Raw genomic sequence first — 18,913 nt, forward strand, 5'->3', positions numbered from 1 at the left:
TATGTTATCTTTATGTTTTATGTTATTTTCATTTTATGTCCGTTTTTGGGTTTTATTTATTCATTTGTAGTAAGTTCTGTTCGTTTTGAGTTTGAATCATCATAAAACTTAATTTTATCTTCGTCTTAGGTGTTAATATGGCTTTCTCTTTCTTTTGAAAAACTATTTTTTTTAAAACATTATTTTTAAAATTGATTAAAAAAGTGATTTTGTGTCATTTCTAATCATAAGAGTTATCACTCTCCAATTGTGCTTGCATGAGGGAAATGTGTTAATGCCAGCATAGAGCCAGAATCCAAGTTTAAGATCCCGTGAATTATTGCAATGATTGTGACCTATTACAACACAATTACAACAACACTATTACAAAACATAGCAACACCGTTTCTTTGATTAGACTTAAATCTTCTAAATCTGCCACAAAAGCCCTAGCTACTAATTTCTACCTAGGTCAATTGAGATCCAGTAAGCCCTCGAATGGATGCAGGTGACAATCATTACGCCCTTCCCTCACAGAAGTCTGATCGACTACGAACACCTTAGACAATCCTGTATCTACTAACCATATTTTTTTTTAATGAATTCTGACTTAGACGGATGACAAGATATTTTGTTACCCTACCCCCTCCCCCTACCACAGAGGTTGGGGGGTTTACATCACATGTGAACCATAATTCCTACTAAACTTGATATATTTCCCAGAGATCTTAGATAGGATCTGTTGTTCCCTTTTAGTTGATATTCACATGACCAAGATTTAAAACCCCACCCTCTCTTATTTTCTTCCATTTGAGGTAATTGATCTTGAATTCTGAAAAGTAATAGCCAGGGCATTAGTTTTTTTCTGCTCAGCAAGTTTAATCGTGCTCAGAAGAATCCTTTTGAAAGAAGTCTTAAACACAAAAAGCTTAGGGTGACCTTTTTCCTTCACTACAGAGGTTAAATCGGGCACTTGCTTGAAAAATGCAGACAGACCACGTCAGATGGTACTTTGTCCAAGTTTAATTGAGCTCAGAAGAAGCCTTTTGAAAGAAGTCTTAAACACAATAAGCTTAGGGTGACCTTTTTCCTTCACCACAGAGGTTGAATCGGACACTTGCTTGAAAAATGCAGACAGACCACATCAGATGGTACTTTGTCTAAGTTTGACTGAGGTTCGGACAAATCATAGTTCTATGAAAACCATTCATGCAAATGAAGAGGGCTGTGGATCGTTTTTTTTTTTAGTGAAGATACAAAAATACTTTTTTCAAAATTTAGGTTTTTTATGCTCTTGTGATTTATTTAATGAAAAGGCAACAGAAAAAAAGTATTTTAAAAATCTAGGGGGCGAGGTAATTGCCCCATGCTCGATTGGAACCTCTATCTTCTCCTGGTTAATTCCCCTAGTTACGTAAAATTTCAAATGCCAAAAACGAGACAATATTATCTCTTACTTCCCATCAAGCTTTGTCAGTATTTGACAACAACTTCTGGTAAATGTCATGCTGACATTACTTTGGGAAATCCTCTCGTCCACACATAAGTTGAAGAAAAACTTTTTAGGGCGTTTAGAATCGATGCATAATATGCTAGATATGGGACTTTTTCAACGTCTGTACCTTTGAAAAAATTTCCTTTTCAAATAGTTCGTGATAACGAACTGAAAGTAAGGAGTCATGAGTGAATGTCATGATATGAAAGTCATGAGTGACACGGCACAGTAGTGACCAAAACTCTAAGAAACGGAATATTGATGCCAATAGATATCAGAAACTTATTGAGCTGATTCCAAATGTATAAGTTTCGTTAAGTTTAGCGTTACCCATTAAAGGCTACGAGCCTGCAAAAATTTGTCTGGTTTTCTACAAAGGGGGAAAAGCCCCTAAAAGTCAAGAAATGAATATCACACCATCAGATTTAGCGTATCTGAGAACCCTATTATAGAAGTTTCATTATCCTATCTCCAAAAAAGCAGAATTTTGTATTTTTTGCCAGAAGAAAGATCGCGGATGCGTGTTTGTTTTTGTTTTGTTTTTTTTTCATGGGTGATCCCATTGAATCAATAGCCCTATAAAATCAGAAAAAATGTTTCTTCGAACGGAAATTAAAAGTTCTAGTGCTCTTTTTAAGTGATCGAGAAGATTGGAGGGCAAATAGCCCACCTCCTTGTTGTCCTCATAGTAATCCGATCAGAATTTTGAGATGCTCATTTTGTTCAGAATAGTTGAAAATCCAAGTAACCACGCCTTTGGGGATAATGACCCCCCCCCCACAGATCCTGGGGAAATGTATGTATGTCATGAAATTTCCCCTTTGTTTGCGTATAGTACTTGTTATTTGTAAATATACAGACATCTTTTTTTTGGGGGGGGGAGTGAGTTTTCTTCGGGGAATTTTCCACGGAGATAATCTTCTGTCGGCAGGGAAATTTCTGGAGGGTGAATTTTCCAGGGTAAATCCTACACTGGGGGACTTGACAGACTTCCTACATGAAGTTATTTTTAATTGTCTTACTTTCTCTTTGCCAGCTCAATTCCGCATTTCAGGGGAATTATCTGGGGGCTATTTCAACGTGTTTGGATTACCAGAAAAAAAATTATCTGGAAGAGGGGATTTCCGGAGTGATCGGGAAAACGATTGGAAATTAGTGTCTTTTTCAAATGAAAGTATGCTAAGGAGGATTTTCCGGGCTGAATCATCCGCAAAAAATTTTAAGGGGGAGGTGATTTTCAGCAAGGATGTAATTGTTCGGAGGCAGTTTTACAGGGGGGGAATGTATTTTATGTATGCAGAAATTTTCATGAAGTAGTTTCCCGTAAGAGAAGGTCATGAAGGTTAAGCGAAATTTACCTATATTATTTGAAAACGATCAGAAATTAAACAAGAAAACAAGTTTTTTTTTTACTGAGAGTAAAGAAAAACATTGAATTTCAAAATAAACAGAAATTATTATGAATATGAAGAAGTCGCCCCCTTCTATATACTTTGCTCTTTACGCTAAATTTTTAGTGTTTGCCTTAAATTCAAATATAAATATACTAAAACTTTTTGAGGAAAGGGTTAAAGTTGGTTTTCCTACTCAGCAGACAGGCTGAGTAGATTATGATTATTATAATAAATGCCTACTTGTGACAAATCTTAGTATTATATTACACAACTTTATTTTCTCATTACTAGGTCCTTACTAAAATGTGGTCTTTGGTATCTGGGCTATTGCTTCTTAGGGACCTAAAATAACGGAATAGCCCCCTCATTTTGGTACCTTTATCCTTCAATAACAGAAATAGATGGCATCATAGTATCTTTCTATCATGCCTACCTACAAACGTTCTTTGTAAACTGTATCAATTACAAATATTTCAAAATTGTTTTCAGGGGTAAATTTTACCCCAACTATTTTCTTCAATTGGAGCAACCAGGAATATTTTAGAGAAATTTTTCTTAATTTTTATCCATTTATAGGTACTTGTAGGAAGGGGAGGACAGGATGGAGGTAATACGTCTATGGCAATTTGTTCACAGTTCTCTTCCATCTATATTATTTCCTAATATCAAATGTTTTGGAACAACGATCCTATCGATATCGTTTCTATTTTGCAATACTATCATATTATACTTCATTGGTTTTCCTGAGAATCCAAATTAGCAATCGGCATCTCCGATTCTAGATGCCTTTAAATTTTTTGGGTACCGAGATTTGCGAACTGCTGCCTGACTTTAGATCAAAAGAGGCCTTACCTGGTTACTGGAAAACGAACTTAGGATATACCATCTTTACTGCATGGCACTAACAAACAGAATCTGAACAAAAGAACAAAATCTGATCTCAAAACAAAAGAATCTGATCTATTATGCATCGAGTTCAAATGTTTTAAACAACTTTTTTAGCTATTTAAAAAATCAATAGCAGTAAATATTTTCTCGACTATCAAGATAAATCTATAAATATAATAAAACTATTAGTTATACTGAAATACTATTTTCTCTTAACATTACAAGGCGTTAAAAAAATGAACTCTAACAAAAAACAATTATTTCAAAAACCGTGTTAACATTAAACTTCATAAAGTTTTAAGAACATAACTATTTTCTAAACGCTAAACAATTAAGCCCTATCAAACTTAAAAAAATAATATGAATAGTGTACAAGGGCGTATCCAAGGCCATATCCAGAATTTTTGTTCGGGGAGGGGAGTTTTTTTCAGGGAAGGGGAGACAAAAAAAAATTTAAAAACGCATCATATTTGTTTAAACGTATTTTCGTTACGTTTTTACGAGTAAGACGAAAATTGGGGTGTTGTTCAAGCCACTAACCCCCCGACAACCTTGGGTGTATCCAGAATTTTTTTCGGGGGTTACAAAAAACAATAATCTAAAAATGTATGACAAATTTACTCGGTACTTGTCTGTTAAACAGAACATTCTCATGAAGTGATGTTAGGTTAGTCCTAATGAAATATACCAAAACATGATGATAAATATAATACTTTAGACACAAAATTATGGAAACTATAGCAAAGAAATATGGAAAGTAGGCCGCACAGAACGCGTTATATTAAATACCTAGCGTAACCTAACCCAACCTAACCCATCCTCTAACTACCTCTAAATATTAAATATTTAATTGAAATATACATACATCGTAGTGTTCTCACTCAAAATCTGCAAATCGTAAACGATCCAAACCAATTTTTGTCAGATCTCAGACAGCGTAATTCTTGAGGATGTTTAATTTAACAGACTAGTACCATTTCTTATATGGATTGTGTTGCCTTTTTTTACGAATCGGATAAATATTTTTGCTTAGGATGGGAGTTCAAACCTAGTAGCCCCTCCATCTGGATACAGCCTTGGTAGTGTATGTAAAAAAAATATGTAAAATAAAACTAACAGTCATTCGATGGAAAATCGATATAGCTAATGTCTATTCTATTGGTAGCTGGGTAAAGCCTCCTTGGATCTAAAGTCAGGTCAGCAGCTTGCTAATTTTGGCATCCAAGAAACTTAAAGGTATCTAAAAATGGCGATTTTGATCATTTATTTTGGTCCCCAGTAAAATCAATGAAATAAATTAGACAGTATGATAGTACTTGTGTGTATATAGGGTATAGGTTAGAAGATGACCTGCTAAAACCATTATTGTAGGGAAGTTGTATTTAATAATATGCACGGAAGCTAAAATGTATCCATGGTTTTTCTACCTTATAAATGGGGAAATATTATCATCCCATCTATTTTACTTATTAGTTTTCCTTGGGTACCAGAATTAGTAAATGGCTACCCCTTTGTATCCCAAAATTAGTAATCTGCTGTCCGATCTTAGATCACAAGGAGCACCGGCCCTGATATGAGAAGCTAAATGTAATCAAGGACCATCAAACATATGTGTTCGATCTAATTGCTTTTCAGGATATATTCACCTCCTTCTCCTATTCCAAGCTACCCTTGATGTGTGGTTAGCCGATAATAACACATTTTTTTTCTCTTGTGTGAAAGGACACAAGATAATGACACGAGAAATCTTGATAATCCTCAAGGAGTCTTTGGCTGATACCTACCTTGGGCTGATACAAGGAGTCTAGAGGCCTCAAAGCCTCTACCTCAGCATGGACGTGGGAGCTTATTTCGGCGAAGGGTTGTAATCTTAAAAAACGCCCAAACTAGGCCGAAAATTATAAAACAAATTTATGGGTGAACTTCTGTAAATGTCGCACGAGGGCTTGAGCCGAAAGCCCCTCCACCCCCCTGACAAGTGGCTTAAATCTGCAATACTCAGCGCCCACAGGCATGTTTTCCTACTCCTGTACTGCTGAGCCAGTTGTAACAAACTACCTTGCTTTTTTCTTCATGTCTTTGCTAGTTGAAATACAATGTTAAGTTAATATTTTATTGATTTAAGTACTGAGAGAAGATGCGTAGAAATGTTTTCTGTTGCCAAATTATCATTTTGTATTTCAAAACTTTAAAATGCGCAGTAAGTTATAGTTGCAGGTTAATTCCATGTACTAACTTGTTTTGAACACACCTTAGAGTCGACCAATCCGGGAGCAGCTTCGAATAAGCCCACTATAACCGGTCTAACGACAACAATTACCATCAGAAAAGAAGCCGAGTAGTTAATCATTAGAAAACCTATTCGTTCGAAGCATCTAAGTTTCTTATATAGGTTGTTCCTTCAACTAATAAAATAAAAAACAGGTTTCTTATCTGAAAGTATGGAGCAGCCTTAAAACTTAGAAAAAACAGAAACTATTCCGTATATAAAGGGTCTCTCCTCAATACCTTGCTCTTTACGCTAAAGCTGTCAGCACTTTTAAAAAAGCTTCCTATTCTAATGAAACAGCCCCTGTGTTTTAGTAGACGTTCTTAAAAATTGGGGACAAACAGTTAAACTTTAACTTAAAGAGCAAGGTATTGAGGAGGGGGCAACCCTTCATATACAGGATAATTTCTCTGCTTTTTGAGTTTTAAAGGTGCTCCTTACTTTTGAGTTAAAAGTTTAACTACTTTGAGTTAAAAATAACTTGTTTTTTATTTAATCTCTGTTTGTTTTTCAAATAATGCAGATAAACCTGGCTCAGTGTCCATGAAATATACCCCCCTCCTTACAGCAAACTCTGTGAAAATTTCATCCAACTTAAAGTAAACCCTCTCCTGTCAAGTTCCCTTTAGACAGTTACATCCTTGCTGAAAATCCCCTTCCCCGTAAAATTTCTGGTGGATGTTTCAGCCTGAAGAATCATCGTTGGCATACTTTCATTAGAAACAGACTTTAATCTCTAATCGGTTTCTCGGTTACTCGGAGATGCCCCTTTCCGTAGAGTTTTTTCGGGAAAACAAAACACAAGAAAAATAGCTCAGGGAACATCTCCACATGCAAAATTGAGTTGACAAAGATAATTTAAGACCATTAACAAGAATTCCGTATATAAATCCTGTCAAATCCCCCAGTGTAAAAATTTCCCTGGAATTTTCATCCTCTTAGGCTAGACGAAAATAGTGACGAAGACCACACTGCCTTTCCATAACAAACAAATACAAAGTAGAAACAATAGGGAAAATCTTTTCAAGATTGTGGAAATCAATTCTGTGAATATTTCGGCCCTATGTCCAAGGGCCGTCTTCAGCACAATACGAGAACAAGAGAGAAAATATGTATATATAAATAAACTTACCTTAAATTGTGAGAATTAAAACTAAATAATGTTATTTAAAAAATTTTTTAAAAACATCCTTACTTCAACGAAATTCAACCAGGACTGACAAAAAGAATGAAGTGAGAATATAAACTCATTCAAACTAAAAAAAAAAAAAACAGCCCTAGCATCCTTACTTCAACGAAATTCAACCAGGACTGACAAAAAGAATGAAGTAAAAATATAAACTCATTCAAACTAAAGCTAGTTTTTTTTTTTGATTGAAAGTAAGGAGCGACATTAAAACTTAAAACGAAGAGAAATTACTTCGTATATGAAATAGGTTGTCCCCTCTGCAACCCTCGCTCTCTACGCTAAAGCTTTTAATTGTTTTAAAAAGTAGAATTGTGGCAAATGATAAAACTTTAGCGTAAAGAGTGAGGGATTGCGGAAGGGACAACCCATTTCATATACGGATTAATTTCTGTTCGTTTTAAGTTTTAATGTCGCTCCTTACTTTCAGTTAAAAAAACTAGTTTTTTATTTGATTTCTGAACGTTTTTGAATTAATGAATGTTTGATTTTAGCTCTCCAAACAAATTATTAAAATAAACTTTGTATATTAATTCTTTTTTGGCTAAATGGCTTTCTCTTAGTTTTGATCAGACGATTCTGAGAAATAAGGGGAGGGAAGGAGGCCTAGTTGCCCTCCAATTTCTCGGTTACTTAAAAAGGCAACTAGAACTTTTAATTTTTACGAACGTTTTTGTTAGTAAAAATATACGCAACTTAAGAATTAACTTACATAACAAACTTTTATATTCTTATATTTTTATTATGTATACGAGGGGGGTTTTACCCTCGTTAATACCTCGCTCTTTACAGTAAATCGTAAGTTTTGTCCCAATTCTTTAAGAATGACCCCTGAATCAGAAAGGCCGTAGAATAAATAGTTGAAATTACTAAAAATACTTTAGCATAAAGAGCGAGGTATTTATCTCCTCCTAAATACCTCGCTCTTTATGCTAAATGCTAGTATTTTTAGAACCCCTCATATGCGTAATAATCTCTGTTCGTTGTACGTTTCAATTGAAAAAACGTTTTCATGTTTATTTTTTCATTGTTTTTTATAGTAATGCTAGAAAATCCTGCACCCTTTTCATTGAATTTTCTTTCCCCCTGACATATTCCTCCAAGAAAAGATCCTCCCACATAGCCCCCTCCCCTCAACCCCACCCCCAAACCAAACAAATCCCCTGAAGACGTCTGTACAGTTCCCAATAACCATTACTATATGTAAACACTGGTCAAAGTTTGTAACTTGAAGCCCCTCCCCTAGGGATTGTGAGGGATTAAGTCATTCCCAAATAGTCATTTCCCCGATTCGACCAACTGGGGGGAGTGGGGTCCCCCCACTCCCCCCAAAACATGAACCAAAACATGACATGAGGTATTAAAATACCAAAACATGAGGTATTTTTAACTTACGAACGGGTTATTGGATCTTAATGAAATTTAATATTTAGAAGGATATCGTGTCTCAGAACTGTTATTTTAAATACCTACCGGATCCAGTGACATTGGGGGAAGTTGGAGGGAGAAACCTAAAACCTTGGAAAACGCTTAGAGTGGAGGGATCGGGATGAAACTTGGTGGGAAAAATAAGCACAAGTCCTACATACGTGATCGAAATAAACGGAACGAATCTGCTCTCTTTGTGGGAGCTGGGGAGGGGGTTAGGGTTAATTCTGAAAAATTAGATAAATGAGGTATTTTTAACTTACGAAGGAGTGATCGGACCTTAATGAAATCTCATATTTAGAAGGACCTCATAACTCGTATCTCTTATTTTAAATTCCAACCGGATCCAGTGTCATTGGGGGGAGTTGGGGTGGTGGGGGAGTCGGAAATCTTGGAAAAGGCTTATAGTGGAGAGATCAGGATGAAACTTGGTGGGGAAAATAAGCACAAGTCCAAGATACGAGACTTACATATCCAGACCGGGTATACTCTCTTTGGAGGAGCTGGGGGGGGGGGCTGTAATTCGGAAACATTAGAAAAAATGAAGTATTTTTAACTTGCGAACGGGTGATCAGACCTAAATGAAATTTGATATTTAGAAGGATCTTGTGCTTCAAAGCTCTTTTTCTAAATCCTGAACAGATCCGTTGACATTGGAGGGAGTTAGATGGGGAAACCGGAAGTCTCGGAAAATCTGGAAATTGAGGTATCTTTATCTTACGAATGGGTGATCGGATCCTAATGAAACTTAATATATAGAAACATTTTATATCCCCGATGCTCCATTTTCAATCCGAATCGGATCAGGGGACATAGGGGGATGGAGGGGGGAACAAAAATCTTTGAAACTGAAAATCTTGGAAAACGCCTAGAGTGAAAAGATTGGGATGAAACTTGATGGGAAGAGTAAGCACAAGTCTAGGGGGGGGGGGGTAACTCAGAAAAATTAGAAATATTGAGGTATTTTTAAGGTGTGTTATTTTTAACTTAAGAACGGGTAACCGAATCATAATGAAATCTGATATTCAAAAGTAATTCATATCTCAGAACTCTTATTTCAAATTCCGACTAGATCTGGTGACATTGGGAGGAGTTGAAGGGGGAAACCAGAAATCATGGAAAACGCTTAGAGTGGAGAGGTTGGGATGAAACTTGGTGGTTAGAATAAGCAACTGTCGTAGATATTGATGTAACCGGACTGGATCCGCTCTCTTTGGGGGAGTTAGGGGGGTCAATTGCTTTGGCAAGTTTGGTGCATTTGGACGTGCTAGAACGATGAAAATTGGTAGGCGTGTCAGGGACCTGCATAAATTGATTTGATAAACTCGTTTTTCACGATTCAACCATCTGGGGGGCTGAAGGGAGAGGAAAAATTAGGAAAAATGAGGTATATTTAGCTTACGAGTGGGTGATCCCATTTTAGTGAATTTTGACATTTAGAAGAACCCCGTGTCTCAGAGCTCTTATTTTAAATCCCGACCGTCATTGAGCCTCTGATTTTCCTTTGAAATCAATCTATTGATTGTTAGAATTTTGCTAGAGCTCATGTCATATGAGCTCTTGGCTCTTCCGGCCCCGTCACAAGTACCATGTGAGCTCTTAGCTCATGTTTATTGTGGCATTTTTGTGCTGACATCAATCACAAGCACACATCTAAACAAAAAAATAAACCCCTGAGATTATCTTATCCTATCTTACTGCCGGCACCATTGCTCTATATCAAACAGACATACTCCAGATTCAACTTCTGACATGAAGCTTAAACGATATAAATACAAAACCAGGACGGAAATTTAATGCGGCTGCAAAAGAGAGGCTTCAAATGCTAGGACTCCTGCCGTTGACCTGGCATCCTGACAATGCAAACCAGTAAACTATTTGACGATGCATACGAATTGAAATTCCACATGAAGATCCAGTGATTTTACAGATGAGTTTATTTGAATTACTCCGCTCGCTCTTCGCACACAAATAATATTACAGAATAACTGTATTTTACTAAAACGTAATATTGTAGTTTTGACCTAGATCTACGTTGCATGGGCAACGTGAGGTGTTGCAGCAACCTTTGTTCGGCTTCGAATAGTTTAGAGTTGTGAGAGCAACACTTTGGTTTTGTTTCCTCGGTTCGATTAAACGCTAGAGTTGTTATCAAACAGTTCGTGGTAACGAACTGTAGTAAGGAGCGACCCGGCTCAATAGTAAACGAAACTCTAAAAAGAGGAATTTTGATGCTAAAAGATACATCAAAAGAATCGAATTTTTATGCTGATTCTAGATATATAAGTTTCATCAAATTTAATCTTTGTCATCAAAAGTTACGAGCCTGAGAAAATTTCCCTTATTTTGGAAAATAGGGGGAAACACCCCATAAAGTCATAGAATCTTAACGAAAATCACACCATCGTGTTCAGCGTATAAGTGAACCCCATAGCAAAAATTTCAAGCTCCTATCTACAAAAATGTGAAATTTCGTATTTTTTGCCAGAAGACAGATCACGGGTGCGTGTTCATTTGTTTTTTTGTTTTGTTTTTTTTCCAGGGGTCATCGTATCGACCAAGCGGTCCTAGAATCTCGCAAAAGGGCTCATTCTAACGGAAATGAAAAGTTCTAGTGCCCTTTTTAAGTGACCAAATAAATTGGAGGGCACACAGGCCTCCTCCCACGCTCATTTTTTCCCAAAATCAACAGATCCAAATTTTGAGATAGCCATTTTGTTCCGCATAGTAGAAAACCATATTAATATTAACTATGTCTTTGGAATGACTCACTCCCCCACAGTCCCTGGGGGAGGGGCTGCAAGTTACAAACTTTGTCCAGTGTTTACATACAGTAATGGTTATAGGGAAGTGTACAGACGTTTTCAGGGGGATTTTTTTGGTTTGGGGTGGGGTTGAGGGGAGAACGCTATTGGGGAGGATCTTCTCTTGGAGGAACATGTCATGGGAGAAGAGAAATTCAATGAAAAGGGCGCGGGATTTTCTAGCATTACTATAAAAAAACAATGAAAATATAAACACGAAAAACTTTTTCAACTGAAAGTAAAGAGTAGCATTAAAACATAAAACTAACAGAGATTATTACGCATATGAGGGGTACTAAAAATACTTTAGCATAAAGAGCGAGGTATTTAGGAGGAGATAAATACCTTGCTCCTTATGCTAAGTGTTTTTAGTAATTTCAACTATTTATTCCACAGCCTTTCTGATTCAGGGGTCATTCTTAAAGAATTGGTACAAAACTTAAGATTTAGTGTAAAAGGCGAGGTATTAACGAGGGGACAAACCCCCTCATATACATAATAAAAAATATAAGACCATAAAAGTTTGTTACGTAAGTTAATTCTTAAGTTACGAATATTTTTTACTAATAAAAACTTTCGTTAAAAATTAAAAGTTCTAGTTGCCTTTTTAAGTAACAGAAAAATTGGAGGGCAACTAGGCCTCCTTCCCCACCCCTTATTTCTCAAAATCTTTTGATCAAAACTAAGAGAAAGCCGTTTAGCCAAAAAAAAATTAATATGCAAATTTCATTTTACTAATTAATGTGCGGAGAGCCAAAATCAAAAATGCATTAATTCAAAAACTTTCGGAAATTAAATAAAAAAACTAGTTTTTTAAACTGAAAGTAAGGAGCGATATTAAAACTTAAAACGGATAGAAATTACTCCGTATATGAAATGGGTTGTCCCCTCCGCAATCCCTTGCTCTTTACGCTAAAGTTTGGTTCTTTGCAACAATTCTACTTTTTAAAACAATTAAAAACTTTAGCGTAAAGAGCGAGGGATTGCGGAGGGGACAACCCATTTCATATACGGAGTAATTTCTGTCCGTTTTAAGTTTTAATATCGCTCCTTACTTCCAGTTTAAAAAACTAGTTTTTTTTTTTATTTAATAATCTGTAAAGATCTTAAAATAAATACTAGGTACACCAACTCACAAATGTTACAAACCCCTCATTGCAACTAGCAAAATTTGCAAACTCCTCATCGCGGAAGACGATTGTTGCCTAACAGTCGATTATTACTTACAAGTCCCATCATGTCTTACCACTGGAACCAAATTGGTCTTACCATCAAATACACCGGAAACAAATAATAGGTACACCAACTGGCGAAAGTTGCGAAGTCTTCTTGCGGAAAATGATTATGAGCTAACAGCCGACTGTTGCTCAAAACTCCCCTGCATGTCTAACAATTGGTATCAGCCTGTTTTTGGTTTCAGTGTGTACCCCTTTAAACTTTCAGTGTTAAACCCCTTTAAACTTTCAAACTGGTATATCTCATGAAAGAGTTTTTCTACCAAAAAATGGATGACATATACTTTGATGAGCTCATGAAGAGCTATCAACTGCCGTCGAAAAAAAATCTAGCTGTCTCAGTTTAAAAGTTGACTTTTTGCCGTAGGGCAAGTTTCTAACGTCAGTACTTAGAAAGGATAAACAAAGGATAAACTCTAATTTCTTTAGCAATGAGAGAACTTTTAAAGTTTAAGAGGCACATCTGAAACCATTTCTCTACCGCAATTCCAAGAGTGAAAAACCGAATGATAAACTCTACTGAGATCACGAACAAAAATGGGTAGAAACACAAGCAAAAACCATCCTTTTTGGCCCCAGGCAAGAGTTCTATGAAGCTTTCCAAAATGCAAAGTCATATTCATCAATCCGGCCAAAGGTCCATACTTTCAGTAAAAACTGCAGATGTTAGACCCTTACTGCTTTCTAAGAATAAGCTGAACTAAGTGTTGCTCTCGCAACACAGCTATATTGTAGTTCCTTTGCATTACCCCTGGCTTCATTGGGTGGGATTCAAAAGGGTATAACAAGAAAAACGACAAAGAAACGTAATTAGTTTTCCTTTTACTGTTTCACTAAAGAAGCCTCCAGGTTCCTTTGGAGGAAAACAAAAATTGACTCGAGATAAATACTAAATAGGGTAATAATTAATTTATTACCCGTCAAAAACGGAAAAGACGGAGTATATAAAAGAAAAAGAAAGAAAAGCACATAAATTAAAATACACTTCCATTACAAATATTATAAAATAACACTAGTCCAGGGGTGGTTAGCTCTTAAAACATTGGTACTGAATTTGGAGATTCTTCTCTCTATGGCCATGGAAGGGTTGATGACCTTATATTTCATGGAGATGTCGCCACTGCTGTGCCACAAAGGGAGACGCAGGAGAAACTTAGCATATCTCTAAAATACGCTGCAAATGGCTTTCTTTTCGGTAGCTGTGAATATTTTCCAGAAGGGAACCAGAGCAAGCAGATGGGGCGTAGTAAAAGCATTGTATAGCCGGGCAAGGAGAGGATGGTTGAAACGATACTTATTGGTAACAAGTAATCCGTAAGACGCTCGTAGACGGGAACAGAGGTGGTTTGTCAGTGCTGAGCGTGTCTCCTTCAATGTAGAAAAAATAGGAAAGCCAAGATACGTAAGGGACTCACAAGGCTTAATCAGAGTGTCGCCAATTTTAACGGAGAGGTTAACTGAAAGCTTATTTTTTGAACCATTGAAGAAAAGAAGTTCTGTTTTAGATTCGTTGAAGGAAAGTCCGATCTGCTTGTATGCTGCTGCAAGTGAGTCGTAATTTTGTTGAAATAAAGATATCGAACGAGAAACATGAAGAATGTCATCAGCGAAGTTCAGCAGCGAAAGATAAATCCCACGAAAAAAGCACGATGGCTTTATTACTTGCTGTGCTTCGATGATAGCGTTATTAAACAATGATGGTGAAGTTTTGCCACCTTGACGTACGCCTTTCTTGACACTCAGCATTTCTTAGGAAAAGTGCAGGACTGAGAGGGGATAAGGATGACAGCCGAGAGCTTGTTGTACATACTGTAAACAGGGGAAATGATCTACGAGTGGGATAAATCTTCTGTTTTAGAAGATTGTAAAAGGTATCGATAAATGCCTTGTCTCGTTGCCCTCTTTTTGGGATTTAGCGCCAGATACTATGCTGCATATCACTAATTATAGTAATATTATAATATATGTTATATATTATGTTATAATGAAAACTAAGTATAGTGCAATAAATACAGCCAGTCGGTAACTGTAAGTGTTTCATTTACCTTTTTTCTCTTTTCAACGCCCTTGAAATAATATTAAAGCGTCAAAAATGGTGCATATTTAAAGCCCGTTGCAGCCATGTTACTCCAAACCCAACAAACACAGCACACTCATTATCCAAACACGTGTTATTCCAAACACAACACATTCATTATTCAAGAAATCCTGTTAAAAAACATATTCGAGAACATGCATTTAATCAAGTATAACGCAAATAAAGATTCGATAATGGCTTAGAACTGACGAAAAGATGTCACCCTTTTATTTAGTGTTTATATTTAGTATTCTGTTTTGCATTCCTTCAAAATGATCTACGAGCGGGATAGATCTTCTGTTTTAGAAGATGGTAAAAGGTATCGATTAGTGCCTTCTGTCGTTGCTATCTTTATCGATATGCTGCATAACTATTGTTCTGTCAAAATCAAGTATGGGCTATCCAATGGGTGGGGGGGGTCAGAGACTTTTAGTATTAACCATAATGTTACTGTGACATACATAACAAAGTGTGCAACTACATCGTCACTTTTGAAAATTAAAAACTTCAGACTCCAGAGAGACTAATTAGAATATATGGTAATGCGGTCGAAAATACGGTCCTTTTCCACCGAATATATTTTGGTTTACTTTGATGCGTAAAATATCATACCTCTTGCGAGAAAATTCCAAGTGTTTTCTCTTTGTGTTAACATTTCCAAGGTCAAAACACATACTGACGCGGCAATTCGTCCTTAACCTTATTTTTATGTTATTAATTAATGTTTTATGTAATTTTATGTAATTAATTATGTCTCAGCAATCCAAGCGCTGTACTCGCGCCGTAAGTCAGTTTTTTCTCGTGTCATGTGTAAATTCTCTTGCCTCCAGTCGTTGCCTTCACATGCAGTGGCCCTCTGAAATTGTCAAAGACCTATGATACACTGATAAAACGGAACTGTTGGGGTATGAACGCTCCACTAAGAAATTTGCACCATACCTGCAGAGGAATAGGCTGGTTTTGAGAGGCCTGTAACAATGTCAGATTTTGTAAAGAGTTTCCAAGATATCAACATACGTTATATTATAACAATAAATAACAGGTTAACTATTAACTCATTTGAAAACAGTGGAATTTCCAAATTGATTAGGCAACAAGCAAGGGCACCAAAACTTTCCTATGGCTGACAACTGATTAATGACGATTTTCCATGCACAGTGACGTAATAAATGTCGAAAAGAATGCAATTTTGCAAAATTGCACAAAAAGTCATCTACCTGCTTCTTATAAGCCAAAACCTGATTCTACCTGATTAAGTTAGTCTTCCACAAGCAGTCAAACAGTTAACATTGTCTGGTTTAAATCTGAGTTACTAATCATGGTAAGTAAGACTATTGCTGTCTATTATTATAATAGCATGCCAGGAAAATTAATAGGGGAAGAAATTTTGCTATGGAGCGAAATCATGTGCATTGATTCGTTTCTAGGTAGGAAGGGTGGAGGAAATCGTGCAAATTTAAGTAATAAGGGGTATCCCTCTGTCCCATTTGCATACCATATGTTATATAAAATAATTTTCAGCCTCAATGCTGACGGAGCGTCATACCTCATCTGTCTAATAGGCCAATAAAAGTGAGAAACAAGCATAAAGGCCCTGAAAGTTTTGATATTATGATATAATGCAGACATTGGTAAACATTTAGTTTCGTCACAAGCTGTCTAAGGTGCGTATTACTACATATAGCAAGATTCTGATGATTGCAAATCGTTTCTTTGTCATTATTAAATAAAAAAAAACAAGTTTTTTTTTTAAACTGAAAGTAACGAGCGACATCAAAACCTATAATGAACAGAAATTACTCCGTATATAAAAGAGGTTATCCCCTCCGAAACGCCTCGCTCTTTACGCTAAAATTTGACTCTGTCACAACTCTGCTTTTTAAAACAATAAAAAAAAACTTTAGCGTAAAGAACGATGCGTTGCAGAGAGGACAACCTCTTTCATATACGGAGTAATTTCTGTTCGTTTTAAGTTTTAATGTCGCTCCTTACTTTCAGGTAAAAAAAAATATTTTTTGTATAATTTCTGAACGTTTTTGAATTAATGCATGTTTTGATTTTGGCTCACCGCACATGAATAATTATAACGAAATTTGCATATTAATTTTTTTTTTGCTAAATGGCTTTCTCATAAATTGATAGGATGATTTTGATAAACAAAAGGGTGGGGGAGGATCTCTAGCTGCCCTCCAATTTTTGGTTACTTAAAATGCAACTAGATTTTTCTATTTTTTGTACGAACGTTTTTGTTAGTAATAAACATATGTACCTTACGAATTAACTTACATAACGAACTTTTTATTACGTATATGAGGGGGTTTTCCCCCTCTTCAATACCTTGCTCTTTATACTAAAGTTTGAATTTTATCCCAAATCTTTAAGAATTTTTAAGCTTTAAGCTTGAATTTTATCCCAAATCTTTAAGAATGAAACCTGAATCACAAAGGCCGTAGAATATATAGTTGAAATTACAAAAAATACTTTAGCGTAAGTGGAAGGTATTGTGAAGGAGACAAACCCTCTTATCAGGCACGTACGCAGGAATTTATTTCGGGGGGGGGCCAAAACCTTCGAAACAGCAGATACAAAGTAGCACTTTTTTTATAGTAACTAAATAAATGCAAAAAGCACATTGGTGAAGAATTGGTTAGAGATCTTTTGGATAAGCCATCAGATTATACACGATTTATGCCCCAAAACGAAGATAAATCATTGTACATGCTACCAGTATCATTTGATGAATACCAAAAAGCTATTAGTGATTTAAAGAGAGGAAATTCGGCTTCAGTAGATGCTATATCGACAAATCTCTTAAAGAAAATATCAGGAGTAATATATGAACCTCTTGCAGATGTTATAAATAAGAGCATAAAAAATGGTGTTTTCCCTGATCTTCTGAAAAAGGCTAAAATAATCCCTATATTTAAAAAAGGGGAGGCTCAAGATCCCAATAATTACCGTCCTATTGCACTCCTTTCCCCACTGGCTAAAGTTTTTGAAAAAATAATGAAATATAGACTTACATCATTTCTGGAAAAGATAAATTTTTTTTCGAAGTTTCAGTTTGGTTTTTTAAAAGAAAGATCGACAGAAGATGCTGTCGCCGCAACACACATTTTCATTAATGATGCTTTAGATGATGATTGATTAGCAGCTACATTGTTTTTTGATATTAAGAAAGCTTTCGACACTTTAAATCACGAAATTCTATTTAAAAAACATGAAAATACGGGAATAAGAGGAGTACCTTTAAAATTAATCAAATCATATTTGCACAATCGAAGGTTTGTGGTAGATATTGATGGTGAATATTCGTCTGAGACATCGAATAATAATATCGGTGTACCGCAAGGTTCAACTTTAGGACCTCTATTATTTTTAATATATATAAATGATCTCCCTAATTCTACTCCTGAAAATGCATTAACAATTATGTTTGCGGATGATACCGCAGCAAGTTTAAAAGCACCAACATTAGATGCACTGAAAGAAAAACTGATTGAAGTTGCAAAATCCGTCACAAATTGGTTCCAAATTAACAAACTTGTCCCTAATTTTGTTAAACAGAATTTATTATTTATGGAAGTATAAATCAAAAGTTGAAAAATATTTCTCTGAATGAAATTACCATTGATACTATTCATGAAATCAAAAGAGTATACACAGCAAAATATTTAGGTATCGTTTTTGACCCTACCATGAATTTTAAAACACATTTCGTTGTTGAGACTAAAATTATCAAGATATATAGGTTTGCTCCACCGACTAAAATTTGTATTCTCATATAAGGTTCTAAGAATCCTATATTTTTGCCTAATTGATGCACAAATCCAATATTGCTCAGCTATATTTTTGCTGACTTTTAAATCACATATTAAACCACTACAAACCCTGCAAAACAAAGCTATTCGAATTCTAGATAAGTTTTTACAACACCCGAGGAGTACAGATATCCACTCTGAAACACGTACCTCTTACCTGTTTCTAGACATAATGACTCTCACACAGAAATCTCATCTCCTATTATCTAGTTGGTTTTTTAAGATTCAACATGTACATAATTTCTTTTTTGACCAGAATTTACTGTCCAAACATCAAAATTCACTAATAACTAGATGTGTTCACCCATACAAACTACCTCTGGTGAAAAATGAAAGA

At 35.7% G+C, this 18,913-nt stretch overlaps 3 protein-coding genes across 7 annotated transcripts in view; 1 reads left to right on the forward strand and 2 right to left on the reverse strand.

Annotated features, from left to right (window-relative positions):
- The window catches only part of LOC136033711 (tribbles homolog 1-like), a 72,295-nt gene that overhangs the window by 33,455 nt on the left and 19,927 nt on the right, over positions 1-18,913 (reverse strand). The window contains exon 1 of one of the 5 annotated variants that reach the window (XM_065714585.1): positions 15,695-15,823. The exons of 1 other annotated variant lie outside the window; for it this stretch is intronic. The gene's annotated coding sequence lies outside the window, so the exon portion shown is untranslated. Of the gene's footprint in view, positions 1-7,157; positions 7,325-15,367; positions 15,666-15,694; positions 15,824-18,913 lie in introns of those variants that run through there. 3 more of the 5 variants (XM_065714587.1, XM_065714582.1, XM_065714584.1) reach the window with 3 other exon arrangements.
- LOC136033439 (uncharacterized) lies at positions 13,843-14,424 on the reverse strand. The gene has a single exon (XM_065714188.1). It carries the CDS (start codon positions 14,422-14,424, stop codon positions 13,843-13,845), a length of 582 nt encoding a protein of 193 aa, XP_065570260.1.
- LOC136033710 (4-hydroxyphenylpyruvate dioxygenase-like) overlaps positions 15,914-18,913 on the forward strand; it is a 44,464-nt gene continuing 41,464 nt past the window's right edge. Inside the window, exon 1 of the mRNA XM_065714580.1 lies at positions 15,914-16,076. Within this exon, the coding sequence (XP_065570652.1) occupies positions 16,074-16,076 (3 nt within the window). The 5' untranslated portion in view covers positions 15,914-16,073. The remainder of the gene's footprint in view (positions 16,077-18,913) is intronic.

This window comes from Artemia franciscana, chromosome 12 (genome assembly GCF_032884065.1).
Source record: "Artemia franciscana chromosome 12, ASM3288406v1, whole genome shotgun sequence".
Lineage (NCBI taxonomy): Eukaryota > Metazoa > Arthropoda > Branchiopoda > Anostraca > Artemiidae > Artemia > Artemia franciscana.

Bases quoted from the DNA above. Each gene is read 5' to 3' on its own strand.
- LOC136033439 (XM_065714188.1), bottom strand. From the start codon at position 14,424: ATGCTGAGTGTCAAGAAAGGCGTACGTCAAGGTGGCAAAACTTCACCA.